Below are 16,737 nucleotides of genomic sequence, written 5' to 3'. Positions count from 1 at the left end.
ATGCCAGCAGGAAAGTTTGTGGATGAAACTTTTGCGGTGAATATAAATGATGCATTAGAAGCTCTAGTTTCAACATCCATCAAATGAAATTGGAATTCATTGATTAAGTTTATAGCATTTGTAATGATTTCAGTGTGTTGCTGTTGGCCCATAAACATAAGCAGTCAAATACTTTGTTCTCGTTCTGGTCTGTGTTTCTTTTCTTTTTTTTGAAATGGAGTTTCACTCTTGTTGCCCAGGCTGGAGTGCAATGGTGGGATCTCGGCTCAGTGCAACCTCCATCTCCTGGGTTCAAGCGATTCTCCTGACTCAGCCTCCTGAGTAGCTGGAGTTACAGGCACGCGCCACCACGCCGGCTAATTTTTTGTATTTTTAGTAGAGACCGGTTTCACCACGTTGGCCAGGCTGGTCTCCAAATCCTGACCTCGAGTTATTTGCCCACCTCCACCTCCCAAAGTGCTGGGATTACAGGCGCCAGCCTGGCCTGGTCTCTGTTTCTGTTGTTTGAACCATTACGTTGTGTTGCAAATGTTTGAATTTTATCCCTTCCAGTGAATTCCTCAAGGGCATGGATTCTGGCTTAATGACCTTTTTATCTCCAAACGAGATGTATTAAGTTCATTTTGCTTTACAGGGTTGATAAAAATTCTTTCTCAAACCATGTAATAATTTATTTTTGTGTTTTTATGTGACTTTTAATTAGTTTCCCTTCTAAAATAATGATTGAAGTTTTCAATAATAAACAGATTTTTTTTATGTGAAGCTACAAATTTCTCTTTTATGCAATGAGAAGGAAGATTTGGTATATAAATAATTTTTTTATGTTCTTAAGGATTTTAAAAAAAACTTTCAGGAGTAATTATATTACTTGAGTACTGTAAATTTTTTATTGTTTGATGGTGTAAATAATTAAGGAAATTCTAGACATTTTCAAATGAATGTCTAAAAGCTTTGGGAGGTAATTAAATAATTTGCTTGAATAATGCATGTTATATTGAATGTTTGGCCTTCATAATTTAAGCAATCTAGATATATTTTCAGTTTATGTTTATGTCACAAGCATAGTCGCAATTTTTAAGAAGTCTTGTGGAGCAAGCTTTACATGTTTTCAAAGATAACATACTACATTTTTTAAAATTGTGTATTAAATCCACTAAAATAATATGAAGTACCCAAATCCCTGCCCATTAAGATAAACCAAAAAATAAAAAATCTATTACCCGTTTCTTGTATCCTTCTTAAATTGTTGTTGCATTAAAAACCCTTTATTCTATACACCCTCCTTTTAACCAAGTACTTTACATTCTTTTATTCAGCTTGCTTTTCTTCACTATCATATGCCTTGAGCATGTCTCCATATCAGTTCAGGAACTTATTTGAAAATTATTTATTATATGTTTATACTTTGCTCAGTGTAAAAGATGCAGATTGGAGGAGCTAAAGGAACACCACGGAATAAAACACCTACAAGGTTCCTGTCCTAGTGGAGGTTACGCTCACGGGGGGTCTAGACCCCAAACAAACAGACGATGATAAAATGGCAGGTGCTGCTAAAGAAAAGTAAAGCTGGGTAAGGAGAGTGAGTGGCAAGGGGCCACTTTGGTGGAGATGGTCAGAGAACTCCCCTTTTCAGGGAGGCACTTGAATGAATGCAGGAAGATAGCCATGTGGACAGCTGGGGAAGATCTTTCCTGAAAGAGAGGCAGGTATAGACCCTCAGAAGGCAGAACTTATCTGGCCTATTGGAAGAACAACAAAGAGATCGATGTCACTGTAACGCGATGAGTGATGAGACGAGATGTGTATTGAATACACATAGTCAGAAAATAGACATATATGGATCAGAAATGTAGTACAGTTAAATCTAATTCATTCTTTCATAAAGCTTCGTGGTGTTCCGCTTGGTGGCTAAAGGATCACTTATTTGAGGGCATTTCATGTTCCATTTTTTGTGTATCCAACAATGCTGCAACTAAATCCTTTTACATATGCGAGTATATTTGCATTCTTGTGTGAATAAAACTATAGGATAAATTCCCAGTAAGGTATTGCTGGACCAAGGTCATGCCCATGTCAATATTTATAGATACTCACCAAATTCTTCCTCAAAATATAGCACGGAATTTAACATTTACGTCAAAGTTGGTGTCTGTGGTTGTTTTTCCTGTGTCCTTTGCCAACACTGAGTATTGGCAAACTTTAAAATTTTTGCTAGTCCGAGTTAAAATTAGATGTCATTTTAAAAAGTACATTTAGGCCAGGTGCAGTGGCTCACCCCTGCAATCCCAGCACTTTGGGAGGCCAAGGCAGGTGAATCACGAGGTCAGGAGTTCAAGACCAGTCTGGCGAACATGGTGAAACCACATCTCTACTAAAAATACAAAAATTAGTGGGGCATGGTGGTGCGCACCTGTAGTCCCAGCTACTCAGGAGGCTGAGGCAGGAGAATTGCATGAACCCGGGAGGCAGAGGTTGCAGTGACCTACGATCGTGCTACTGCACTCTAGTCTGGGTGACAGAGTGAGACTCTGTCTCGTAAAAAAGAAAAAAGTATATTTAGTAATGGGTGAGCTTGAACATATGTTCAACCAACATATTAGCTGTATATTTTTTCATATAAATTGCTTATTTGAAATACATAATATTTATTTTCTTTGTTTTCAGAAATTTTATGAATAAGCATCAGAAGCCAGTGCTAACAGGCCAGCGGTTCAAAACTCGGAAAAGGGGTAGGTTGTGTATGTGTGTGTTTAAAATTGCAACCAAAATGTCGGATTGGAGAAGAAGAATCTGAATGACACCTGTTTTCCCCCACCTCACTAATTCTACTCATTTGAGCTCTTGGTGTAGACTCTGAAGTGCTTTAGTCAAACGATAGAACTGCCAATTACTTAGGTGTTTTATGTTGGACGAGTTGTTTATTTGCCTGAGCTACTTGTTTTCATCTACAGAATGGATAATTCTCTTTGTTCCAGTTGTCTTACTTTCATGTGAGGTTATGAAGGCAACTGGTACATTTTACTGGTTTTGGCATTAGCATTTATCTTTGTTTTTTGCTTTCTTTGTTGTTTTATGAAAACATTGATGGCAAAGATGATAAAATGAAAAGAAAAGTAAATTTGGAAGTGAGATACTGAAGAGTTTTTAAAGTTTTTAGAAACGAGGAAGTTAAAATAAATCTACTGCTGTAAATTCCCTTTAAAAACTATATTTTCTTTTTTTTTTTTTTTTTTTGAGACAGAGTTTAGCTCTTGTTATGCAGGCTGGAGTGCAATGGCGTGATCTCGGCTCACCGCAACCTCCGCCTCCTGAGTTCAGGCAATTCTCCTGCCTCAGCCTCCCGAGTAGCTGGGACTACAGGCACGCGCCACCACGCCCGGCTAATTTTTGTATTTTTAGTAGAAATGAGGTTTCACCATGTTGACCAAGATGGTCTCGATCTCTTGACCTCGTGATCCACCCTCCTCGGCCTCCCAAAGTGCTGGGATTACAGGCGTGAGCCACTGCGCCCGGCCCCAAAAACTATATTTCAAGTGTCTTTAATTGTGGGAAGAGTACTTATAGACCCATTTTGATGACTGATAAAATTTCTATTTGTGTGAGTGACTTTTTTATATATAATACTCAGCATATATTTTGTGTAAATAATATTTTATTTTTTTAAAGACAGGGACTTGCTCTGTCACCCAGGTTGGAGGGCAGCGGTGTGATGACAGCTCACTGCAGCCTCAAACACCTGGCTCAAGTGGTCCTTTCACCTCCGCCTCCCAAGTAGCTAGGACTATAGGTGCACACCACCACACCAGGCTAACTTTTTAAAAATTTTTCTGTAGAGACAGGCTCTCAAACTCCTGGTCTCAAGCAGTCCTCCTGCCTCAACCTCCCAAGGTGCTGGGATTGCAGATGTGAGCCACTGCACCTGACCTGTATAAAGACTATTTTATTTATTTATTTTAAATTAGTTATTGGCTTATTTATTTTTTAGATAGGGTATTGCTCTGACACCCCGGCTAGAATGCAGAGGTGCAGTCACAGCTACTGCAGCCTCAACCTCCTGGGCTCAATCGCTCCTCCCACTTCAGCCACCCAAGTAGCCACCATGCCCAGCTACTTATTTATTTATTTATTTATTGAGATAGAATTTTGCTCTTGTTGCCTAGGCTGGAGTGCAATGGCACCATATCAGCGCACTACAGCCTCCACCTCCCAGGTTCAAGCGATTCTCCTGCCTCAGCCTCCCAAGTAGCTAGGATTATAGGCATGCGCCACCACGCCCAGCTAATTTTGTATTTTTAGTAGAGGTAGGGTTTTTCTGTGTTGGTCAGGCTGGTCTCAAACTCTCGACCTCAGGTCATCCGCCTGCCTTGGCCTCCCAAAGTGCTGAGATTACAGGCATGAGCCACCATGCCCAGCCAATTTTTAAATTTTTTTTGTGGAGACAGTGTCTTGCTATGTTGTTGAAGCTGGGCTCAAGCGATGTTCATGCCTCAGTCTCCCAGAGTGATGGGATTACAGACATGAGCCACCGCAGCCAGCCAAGAATATTTTAAACATGATTTTATATTTAGTCAGTTTTGCATAATTATATAGAGGTCTTCTTGAATATAAGAATAGCTGAACTGAAACTCACTAGGGAAACTTTTTCAAAGAGGAAACATGATATACATCATGAAGTTAAATAAAGTTGAAGGGAATTACTGAAAAAGATTTAAGGAAGTATATATAAAGATAAAACATGTTAGAGCAGAATCCCACGTACTGATCGTGGAGGGCTAAATTATTTCATTGATAACTGAGTCTAGATTCCTTTGGCAGTCAGTGTTAAGCAGCCTGTGTTCTCTTGCAGTGTTGTGTCCATTTAAGTAACAAGTCTAGTCATGTAGACAGAAAAGAAATTGCCGTATAATAGATGATTTGGGTCAGAAGAGTTTGTAAGATTCACTAGGAAGCAGTAAGATTGAATTTAAATCTCTGCTGTCTGCTGGGAAGTTTCACGATCACAGTAAAATATCAAGATTTTTAAAAAGTTTAAGTAAGCACAGAATAGTCACTTTGTGCAGTTTTTCTGTTTTGCGCTCCCCTTTCCATATTTCTTTTCATTTCTGGCCTATCCCCATAAGAAGAATGAATACAAGTGTAGCCTGAGCCACTTCTCATTTAGTCCTCATCTTAGTCTTGCAAATTGTGCCCCACTACATTCCTGCTTGGAATCTGGAAGCAGATATCAAACCCAAAGTGCTCACTGGAATGCATTCAGAGTCGTACTGTTTAAAGCAGCCTTGGAAGAAAGGACGTGGAAGGTTTTAAAAGGATTTATCAATCATGAACAATATAGTTCAGAAACTTAATTATAGTTAAGGTATCGTGGAGCCTAGTAGTGTGACAATAGCTACTGTATGTCCAACTAGGAGGCACAGAAATGTTTGCCATTGCCTGCCGCTGGGGGAACGTGTTAATCTCAGAGCTGGATCTCCAGCTCAAGTGGCTTTGTTAGTGTGACGTGAATTCACGGGAACGGAGCTCAAGAGAGGGCCCCAGAACGTGTTGCACAACAGCAGACGTGAGTCAGCGAGTAAACTGGCCCTTATGGTTTGTCTACAGTTTAGAACCAGAAAGTTTTCTCTCATTCAGAACAGGGTTTGTCCCTGAATCGCTTGGTGGTCAAGATTGTGCTGTTGGAGTACTCAGGGAGAGCCACTGAGAAATATATATTATTTGCCAGTTAATCTGGATTTATGTAACTCATATCTCTTGGGGATTTAAGCAACACTTGGGCCATTTTGTGCCAAACTGCTGATGGGGGGAAAAAAATTGAGTCAACCTCATTTTCTGTTCCTCTTAGTAGTGAAATGCCTCCTGATGATTTCTCATCCTTAACTTTTCTTTGCTATTATGAAGGGGCTGACTTCAAATAAATGGTTAGCAATTTTGTAGAGCTGGGGAAAATTACTACTGAGGATATTTCAAGGTCCTTGTGATAGGCTGTTCTCTGAAGATATTTCCTCACTTTGAAACATTTCTTAGCAAAGCCAGTGCTCCTGCATGCCAAGTTAATTTGACAATCTATTTCTTATTGCTTAGCATTAAAATACAAACATTGTGGTAGGACACATTCTATAATGGAACTCTAATCAGATTCTCTTTTCCTTTATGAGATACATCTTGCTTATGATACATTCTCCAAAGTAATTATGTTTTCTTCTGTGGCTTGTGGAAATCTGAAACAATGATCATTTCTCTCCAAGCAATTGGGTTATGCTTTGCTAAATGAAACATTTAATAAACGAACTGGTCTTTCAGTACATTTTTAGAAAAATTGGATTATAATTACTGAAAACAAGAGAGAGGGGAAAAAAAGGCCAGACTGCAGGCATAGCATGACCACGTGCTCAGGTTTCTCCCTGAGACTTCTAGCTCTGTGATAATGGTTTTGTTGTTGTTGTTTTAGTTAGATTCTCGCTCTGTCATCTAGGCTGGAGTTCAGTGGTGCAATCTCAGCTTACTGCAGCCTGTCTCCCGGATTCAAGTGATTCTCGTGCCTCAGCCTCCCAAATAGCTGGGATTACAGGCGTGCATTGCCACGCTTAGCTAATTTTTATATTTTTTTAGTAGACAGGAGGTTTTACTATGTTGCTCAGGCTGGTCTCAGAACTGGCCTCAAATGATCCATCCACCTTGGCCTCCCAAAGTGCTGGGATTACAGGCATGGAGCCACCATGCCCAGGCATGTAATATTGGTTTTTAAGTCACTTTTAGCTTTATAGTAAGTGGTATTAATAACTAAATGCGTAAACCTTTAAATCTGGAAAGATATGTGTTTATGTATATATATAATTAGACAATACATTTGATTTTACAGGAAAAGAAAGAAAATATGTGATTTAAAAAATTCAGTACTATACCTCAATGACAGTCAGAAAGGGATGTGGATTCTGTTATTATATCACTTCACTAACATGTTTTTAACCACAGTAAGCAAGTTAGATAACGTATAGGAGGCATATTTGAGTGTCAGAATTAGGCCCATTTCTTCTCTGTGTCAGTACAAGGTCTATTAATGACTAACTCTTGAGTGTCACAATTGTGATTCACCAGCACGGTTTAAATTGGAGACCCTAATTATATCCTTCTCACTTCAAGGGAGACTTAAACTGCCAAATGGAAACCCAAGAAGGCAATGGCATATTTTCATTCAAATTTTGTTAGTATTTCTGCTAGACTGTCCTTTAATAAAATACAAACTACGTTACTGTAGTTTTAGATGAAAAAGACTCGTTAGGTCAAATGTCGTCTTGTTTCTCAAATTTCCATTAGTGTTCTTACCATTTTCTTAGATGGGAATTTTCTAGTCTTCTTGATGGGTACTTTGTTTTAGTAGCTGGGAGCTTTTTTCAGCCTGCAAAACATTGTTCTTAGTCCTATCAGGTCTATCATGACTTTTTAAGATTCCCAAGCTGTAAGTAATCACGTTGATTACCACCCGATTGCTCACTGTTGAAATATCCTTGGTTGTAATATGCTATCTTCCTTTTCTCTTTGTTAGTAATTCTTTTGGAATGGAAGAATGAAGATATTTTTACAAAACAAGTTTTTAAGTTGTGTCTTAAATTCAAAACAAAGTCCTCCGCATGGATTCTTGGCATAGTCTGGGTTTTTCCTTATTTATCCACTTATATTTCCCAATGCCTCCATTTGTAATTTTCAAACCATCAAAATCTGTTCTACCACCTAAATCAACATCCAACCATGTGGGGATATGGGGATGACCTTATTTGATTTTGGAACTGGTCACAAGACTTAATAGACAGCATGTAGTTTTACTTCTGCCATTCTCATATTATAGGAAAGCAAATATCTTTTTTTCCAACAGGGAAGGATAATTGCCTGTTGGCTAGACCCTGACTGGAAAGTGAAGTTTTCTGTGCCTGTCATTGGGTTCCTTTTGTGTGAAAACAGTTATCCCCTCCTCCAGCCTAATGTATTCCTCTAGAATTCCTATCCATTTCCTCCCCCTCTACACAACAAGACCCTAATTATATTTTTTCTGCAGTCACCATTTGCATGTTCTTGACTGCATAATGTTTTGCTTACAGCATCAAAAGGACTTTTTATCTCTTGTTCATGATGAATATTGTCCCAGCTAATTTATGTGTGTCTTTATGGTATCTCACACTGCGTGACTCTGACTGGTACTGGGAATGCCATTCTTCTCTGGTTCTTGTCCTGCTGTGACTAGTGTTAACCACTTACAACCGTGCCCTTCTGTTAGACCACTACAAGCAGTACAAACGAGGCAGTTGCTGTGTGGTTCTAAAATGTAGTTTTTAATTTTATCAAGGTTATGCAAACACGTAGTATGGCTAGTTCTTGATTTTTCTGTTGGAGATATTAAATATGCCTTTTCTACTATGGAAAATGATGATTCAGCTCTTCCATTGCTCGCTTCCCCCACCCCTATACTTCCTGTCCTTCTCTATTCTTTCATTGTATCATAGTTTCAGCTACACCAATGTTTAGAGTTTATATTTCTGTGACTTTGCACATGCTATTCACAGCTGAACTGTGATATGATTGCATTTTTTAAAAATTAACACTGTTTTGTTATCTCTTGATTTAATAGTGTAATTCTCTCTTGAGTGGGGGGGCTTAGTTTTCTGTGCTTAAAATTAGCCAACCCTAACCTTTCCCTTTGTTGTATGAATCTCTTAATACAAAACACTTAAGGAAAAGCTTGAAATATCCTTTCGCCATTATCCACAAGAATACTACTGCTGTCTTGTTGTTTCCCTCTTGCCTGCGATCTCATGACTTAATCTTGAGTTATTAACTATTTTTGAGGCCTTGGGTGTTTCATTATATGTATGTTCGTATTGTTCTTCCCTTGATGAGTAGGCTGGCTGGACCAGGCACTGTGGCTCATGCCTGTAATCTTAGTACTTTGGGAGGCCAAGTCAGGTGGATCTCTTGAGGCCAAGAGTTGGAGACCAGACTGCAACATGACAAGATCCTGTCTGTACTGAAAATACAAAAAGTAGCCGGATGTGGTGGCATGTACCCGTAGTCGCAGCCGCTCAGGAAGCTGAAGCAGGAAAATCACTTGAACCCAGGAGGCAGAGGTTGCAGAGAGCCAAGACTGCGCCACTGGCACCCAGCCCGGGGGACAGATCCTGTCTCAAAAAATGATTTTTTTGGCTGAGCACTAACAAGAATTCTAGGCTGGAAATTCTTTTTTCTAAGAATTTTGAAGAAATGTCTTCTGGTGCCTGGTATTTCTCTTGAGCAATTGAGTTTCTTGATACTTTTTACATTTTTACATATTGCTTGTTTTTGGTTGTTTGTTTGTTTGTTTGTTTTCGCTCCGGAAAGTTCAGATAGTTGCTTTGTTCCCAGTATTCTGAAATCTCACAGTAGTCAATGTGCTTGTGTGAATCCACTTTGAATCTTTGCGCTGGGTTCCCAGATAGCCATGTGCTTGGGAACACTGACATCTTTCAATTCTATGAGGTTTATTAAGATTTTTTTTTAAATTTCCTTTGCTTTGTTTTTTCATTCTGCCTTTCTGTTAGATGTATTTTTTGGATATTTGACAGATCTGCCTTTTTTCTCTTCTTTTTACTATTTTCTAGGTCTTTGACCTTTTTTCCTAGTTTCTAAAAGATAATCTTAGCTTTCTCTTATGCTTCCATTGAGTTTTTTACTTTTTTTTTTTCTTTTTTTTTTTGAGATGGAGTCTTGCTCTGTCACCCAGGCTGTAGTGCAGTGGCACAGTCTTGGCTCATGGCATCCTCTGCCACTGGGTTCAAGAAATTCCCTTGCCTAAGCCTCCTGAGTAGCTGGGACTACAGGCGTGCACCACCACACCTGGCTAATTATTTTGTATTTTAGTAGAGACTGGGTTTCACCATGTTGGCCAGATGGTCTGAATTTCCTGACCTCATGATTCGCTTGCCTCGGCCTCCCAAAGTGCGGGGATTACAGGTGTACAGGTGGGCCACTGTGCCCAGCTGTTTTTTACTTTTTCTATCATATTTTTTATTTCCAAGAACTATTTATTTATGGAATATTTTATAGTATTCTCTTCCTTCCCTCCCTCCACTTTTGTTGCAGTATCTCTCACCTTACTCTCTAGAGATATCTATGATACGATTTTTTTTCTTTTAAAGTTTTGGGTTCATCCTTTGCTTGTCTCTCCTCACACTTAGTCTTATTCTCCTCCATTAGTGGGGAGAAAAGAGTAGTGTCCTTTGAGTTGAACTATAGACACTTTACCTTTAATCCACTCATTTATTTCCACCTAATCTGACATGTAGTTTGTCATCTTCACTTCTTTTCAATAGTATATGATCCCTGCTTTGTTCAAGATCTGGCTCCAAGCCAACCTTCAGCAAGGTCTTGCTAGAGTCTAGATTAAAACTCCTTCCAAACCCAGACTCCCAGTCACGACATCAGACTACTTCTCAGGCTCATGTGTCTATTTCACTGTGACAGCTCATTTATGCTTTTAATGTGTGCCTTTGTGATCACTCTGTATTTGTCTTATCCACTTTGCTAAGGAAAAAAAAGCTATATAATATCATATCCCTGTCAATCCTCTGAAGCCCTACAAAATCAAAACTTTTTATAATAATACCAAGATATTATTCATGTGTTTCACACATTCTCTCATAATTTTACAGTGGAGTTTTCTAGAGTTTAAGGATATGTGATTTTGCAATAGATTGAATGCAGTGGATATGAAAATTGATCTGTCTGCCATTGAGCCAGGCATTAGAGATTTGCAAGAGTATAAAACAGTACGATCCTTCTCACTAACTTTTTGTTAAATAAATAATATAAAATGTTTTGTTTTAATTTCTTAAAATAAGTATCCATAGATTGAAGTTCCATAAACAAAAACTCCCTTTGGAATGCTTTGTAATTAGGATTCCAAAGAGCCTTTTTCCAAAGAATCCTTTGGAATCCTAATTCCAAATATACATTTTATGTGTCACGAGGTCATGAGACCAAAATGTTTAGTACATTCTGTTCTGAAGCTGTACATGTACATATATGGCTCATTACATTTATTAAATGTTTAAGTACTCTCAATAAATTCTTTAATTTTTTAATTTTTTTTTTTGAGATGGAGTTTCACTCTTGTCCCCCCAGGCTGGAGTGCAGAGGTGCCATCTGTGCTCACTGCAACCTCCACCTCTTGGGTTCAAGTGATCCTCCTGCCTTAGCCTCCCAAGTAACTGGGATTACAGACACCCACTACCATGCCCAACTAATTTTTTATATTTTAATAGAGATGGGATTTCACCATGTTGGCCAGGCTGGTCTCGAATTCCTGACCGCAAGTGATCCACCCACCTCAGCTTCCCAAAGTGCTGGGATCATAGGCATGAGTCACCGCGCCCAGCCTGTAATAACTTCTTTTAAAAAGAGATATCCCTCCTTATTCCCCGATACCATCTTTGTTTGCTTGTATTTGTATATTCTCCTGCATTCTTTGGCAATACTCTGTAGATTTTTTCCCCTCTCTTAGATAAAATAGAATTAAGTTTTGATTGTTATACTATCAGTATTTATTTATTTGATGGTTATTTTAAATTGTTTTATTTTAGATGAAAAAGAGAAATTCGAACCTACAGTCTTCAGGGATACACTTGTCCAAGGGCTTAATGAGGCTGGTGATGATCTTGAAGCTGTAGCCAAATTTCTGGACTCTACAGGCTCAAGATTAGATTATCGTCGCTATGCAGACACGCTCTTCGATATCCTGGTGGCCGGCAGTATGCTTGGTAAATGTGCATTATCGCATCTTGGAGTATATTTATATATTTTTAATTCATTGAAGTATTTTCTTATAAGATAGAGTCTTTATAAGTTTATTTTTATTAGAGTTGATAAAAAATACAAATGGAAGCTTATGATTTTTACCTGATTTAGGATTTGGAATAATATTAATGTGGATGTGAAATGATTATTGGTTAATAGAGGCATAGAACGGAGGACTTTGGTTGACACTACTACAAAGTTGGCCACTTTGCTTCACCTAAAAGCCACCTTTCTCATATGTCCCTAGTCTTTCAGTGTTTTTGGAGGGGCCATAAAAGGAGTAATTTCTGCAAAAGACTATAAATTAGTGTATAAATTTTAAAGATGTAATTAATGCCATTTCATCTATAAATAATAAAACATATAAAGAAATACAGTTTAAACCTGGTTTTTGAAAAATCATTTAAATTATAAGCATAGGGGAACAAGATGGCCGAATAGACACAACTCTGGTGCACAACACCCAGCGGGAGAGATGCAGAAATAGAGAGATCTCCCAGCTCCAACCAAGGTACCAGGTGCCTTTCAACAAGTCTGGTTGGATGGTCAGCAAAGCCCAGGCAGAGCAGACAGAGGCAGGGAGGGATGCTGCTTCACCCAGAAAGTACATCTGACTGGTGAGTCGGAGGCTCCCCTTCCGGCACCCTGGTCCCGATACAGCGATTCCCCTAAAGCCTCAGCAATACACGGAACAGGGGATCTTTGCCAGTTAAGCACCGGGAATTACAAGCATAGAGTTGAATAATAATCTGGGACGGTGTCCCAGATTGTCGCACAGATCTAAGCAAACACATAAGCCCATAGCTGGTCGGAAGAGCCTGCAGACCAAGCTATCACCCCCTCCCCCTGCCCAGAGAGAGAGGGAGCTGAAAGCAGGAGACAGACGGTGCAGCCAGGTGGGTCCCTACCCTCCCCCACAAACCCCAGAGGGCTGAAGCACTAACTCTGGCAGGTTGCACAGCCAGTGCCTCAGTCTGAGCTAAACCCTGAATGATCCAGCTCTGTGGAGGAAAGGCCAACCCACCATTAAAGAGGCAAGACTAGGCTTCATGTTTTAACAAAAAACACGGGAAGCCTACTTAGCAACTGGATGGTGTTCTTGACCACCCAGCAGCGCCTCCAGGTCAGTGGAAGATGCGGGCCTAACCTTTCAGTGTAAACAAAAAAGACACAGGAAGCCTACCTAGTAACCTGAAGGAGTCCCTGGAAACCCAGTAGCTCCTCCACAGGCAGACAAGCAACCTCATCAAGCATCTCCCTGAGATCAGAGCCAGGTAAATCCACGAAGATGCAAAAAAACCAGCGCAAAAGTGATGAAACCATCAAAGACCAGAATGCCTCTTCTCCTTCAAGGGATCACAACTCCTCATCAACACGGGAACACAACATGACCGAGAAAGAGTGCGATGAATTGACAGAAACAGGCTTCATAAGGTGGGTAATAACAAACGTTTCTGATCTAAAGAAACACGTTCTAACCCAATGCAAAGAAACTGAAAACCTGGAAAAAAGGTTAGATGAAATGCTAACTAGGATAACCAGCTTAGAGACGAACATAAATGACTTGACGGAGCTGAAAAACACAACACGAGAACTACTTGAATTAAACACAAGTTTTAGTAGCCGAATCGATCAAGCAGAAGAAAGGATATCAGAGATTGAAGATCAACTCAATGAAATAAAAAGAGAATACAAGACAAGAGAAAAAAGAGTGAAAAGAAATGAGCAAAGCCTCCAAGAAATATGAGATTATATGAAAAGACCTAATCTATGCTTGATCAGTGCACCTGAATGTGACAAGGAGAATGAATCCAAGCTGGAAAACACATTCCAGGATATTATCCAGGAGAAACGTCCTCAGCCTAGCAAGGCAGTCCAACATGGAAATCCAAGAAATACAGAGAACTCCACAAAAGTATTCCTCAAGAAAAGCAACCCCAAGGCACATAATCATCAGATTCACTAGAGTTGAAATGAAGGAAGAAATCATAAGGGCAGCCAGAGAGAAAGGACAGGTCACCCACAGAGGGAAGCCAATCAGACTCACAGTGGATCTCTTGACAGAAACCCTAAAAGCAAGAAGAGAGTGGGGGCCAATATTCAACATCCGTATAAAAAGAACTTTCAACCCAGAATCTCATGTCCAGCCAAACTAAGCTTCGTAAGTGAAGGAGAAATAAAATCCTTTATGGACAAGCAATTACTGAGAGATTTCGTCACCACCAGACCTGCCTTACAAGAGCTCCTGAAAGAAACAATAAACATGGAAAGGAACAAGTACCAGCCACTGCAAAAGCACACCAAATGGCAAATACCAAAAATGCAATGAAGAAACTCAGTCAACTAACAGGCAAGAAAACCAGCCAGTAACAAAATGGCAGGATCAAATTCACACATAACAATATTAACATTGAATGTAAACGGCCTAAGCACCCCAATCAAAAGACACAGACTGGCAAACTGGATAAGAAGTCAAGACCCATCAGTGTGCTGTATTCAGGAAACCCATTTTGCATACAAAGACACACATTGACTCAAAATAAAGGGATGGAAGATTTACCAAGCAAATGGAGAACAAAAAAAAGCAGGGCTTGCAATCCTAGTCCCTGATAAAACGGACCTCAAACCAGCAAAGATCAAAAGAGACAAAGAAGGGCATTACATAACAGTAAAAGAATCAATCCAACAAGAAGAACTAACTATCCTAAATATATACACACCCAACACAGGAGCACCCAGATACATAAAGCAAGTTCTTAATGACCTAAAATGAGATTTAGACTCCCACACAATAATAGTGGGACACTTCAACACTCCACTGTCAATATTAGACAGATCAATGAGAAAGAAAATTAACAAGGACATCCAGGACTTGAATGCAGAGTTGGACCAAGTGGACCTAATAAACATATACAGAATGCTCCACCCCAAATCCACAGAATATACATTCTTCTCAGCACCACATTGTACTTACTCTAAAATTGACCACACAGTTGGAAGCAAATCACTCCTCATCAAATGTAAAAGAATGGAAATCTTAACAGTCTCTCAGACCACAGCACAATCAGATTAGAACTCAGCATTAAGAGCCTCACTCAAATCCGCACAACTACTTGGAAACTGAACAACTTGCTTCTGAGTGTCGACTGGATAAACAATGAAATGAAGGCAGAAATAAAGATGTTCTTCAAAACCAATCAGAATGAAAATACAACTTACTGGAATCTCTGGGACACCTTTAAAGCAGTGTCAAGAGGGAAATTTATAGCAATAAATGCCCACATGAGAAACAAGGAAAGATCTAAAATTGACACCGTATCATCAAAATTGAAAGAGCTGGAAGAGCAAGATCAAAAAAACTCAAAAGCTAGCAGAAGACAAGAAATAACTAAAATCAGAGCAGAATTGAAGGATATAGAGACACAAAAAACCCTTCAAAAAATCAATAAATCCAGGAGCTGTTTTTTTTGAAAAGATCAACAAAATAGACTGCTAGCCAGACCAATAAAAAAGAAAAGAGAGAAGAATCAAATAGATAGAATAAAAAATGATAAAGGGGATATCTCCACTGATTCCACAGAGATACAAACTACCATCAGAGATGACTACAAACAGCTGTATGCACATAAGCCAGTAAACCTGGAAGAAATGGATAAATTCTTGGACACTTGCACTCTACCAAGACTAAACCAGGAAGGTGAAACCCTGAAGAGATCAATAACAAGGGCTGAAGTTGAGGCAGCAATCAAAGGCTACCAAACAAAACAAGTCCAAGTCCAGATGAGTTCACAACTGAATTCTACCAGACATACCAAGAAGAGCTGGTTCCATTCCTTCTGAAACTATACCAAACAATACAAAGAGAGGGAATCCTCCCTAACTCATTCTATGAAACCAACATCATCCTGATACCAAAACCAGGCAGACATTCAACTAGAAAAAAAAACTTCAGGCCAATTTCCATGATGAACATCAAAGCAAAAATCTTCAATAAAATGCTGGCAAACCGATTGCAACAGCACATCAAAAAGCTTATCCATCACGATCAAGTAGGCTTCATCCTAGGGATGCAAGGCTGGTTCAACATACGCAAGTCCATAAGCATAATCCATCACATAAACAGAACCAAAGACAAAAACCACATGATTATCTCAATAGATGCAGAGAAGGCCTTCAACAAAATTCAACAGCCCTTCATGCTAAAAACTCTCAATAAACTAGGTATTGACAGAACATATCATAAAATGATAAAAGCTATTTGTGACAAACCTACAGCCAATATCATACTGAATGGGGAAAAACTGGAAGCATTCCCTTTGAAATCTGGCACTAGACAAGGATGCCCTCTCTCACCACTCCTATTCAATATAGTATTGGAAGTTCTAGCCAGAGCAATTAGGCAAGAAAAAGAAATAGAGTATTAAATTAGGAAAGGAGGAAGTCAAATTGTCTCTATTTGCAGACAACATGATTGTATATTTAGAAGACCCCAGTGTCTCAGCCCAAGATCTCCTGAAACTGATAAGCAACTTCAGCAAAGTCTCAGGATACAAAATCAATGTGCCAAAATCACAAGCTTTCCTATACACCAATAACAGACTTAAAGAGAGCCAAATCAAGAACGAACAGCCATTCACAATTGCTACAAAGAGAATAAAGTACCTAGGAATACAACTAACAAAGAAAATTAAGGACCTCTTCAAGGAGAACTACAAATCGCTGCTCAATGAAGTAAGAGAGGACACAAACAGATGGAGAAACATTCCGTGCTCATGGTTAGGAAGAATCAGTATTGTGAAAATGGCCATACTGCCCAAAGTGATTTACAGATTCAACGCTATCCCCATCAAGCTACCAATGACCTTCTTCACAGAACTGGAAAAAACCACTTTAAACTTCATATGGAACCACAAGAGA

The 16,737-nt window shown here is 39.3% G+C and overlaps 1 protein-coding gene across 5 annotated transcripts in view; it reads left to right on the top strand.

The window, feature by feature from the left end:
- BZW2 (basic leucine zipper and W2 domains 2) overlaps window positions 1-16,737 on the top strand; it is a 64,208-nt gene that overhangs the window by 17,315 nt on the left and 30,156 nt on the right. For 4 of the 5 annotated variants that reach the window (XM_012450698.3, XM_012450699.3, XM_012450702.3 and 1 more), the window contains exons 2-3: window positions 2,665-2,729; window positions 11,607-11,783. In XM_012450698.3, the coding sequence (XP_012306121.1) occupies window positions 2,672-2,729; window positions 11,607-11,783 (235 nt within the window). In that variant the 5' untranslated portion in view covers window positions 2,665-2,671. Of the gene's footprint in view, window positions 1-1,554; window positions 1,571-2,664; window positions 2,730-11,606; window positions 11,784-16,737 lie in introns of those variants that run through there. The other variant, XM_064380331.1, reaches the window with a different exon arrangement.

This window comes from Aotus nancymaae, unplaced genomic scaffold, assembly GCF_030222135.1.
Source record: "Aotus nancymaae isolate 86718 unplaced genomic scaffold, 86718_ANA_hifiasm-v0.15.2.pri h1tg000025l, whole genome shotgun sequence".
In the NCBI taxonomy this organism is placed as follows: domain Eukaryota; kingdom Metazoa; phylum Chordata; class Mammalia; order Primates; family Aotidae; genus Aotus; species Aotus nancymaae.
The sequence above is the reverse complement of the archived record's forward strand: the minus strand, read 5'-3'. Positions and strand labels throughout refer to the sequence as shown.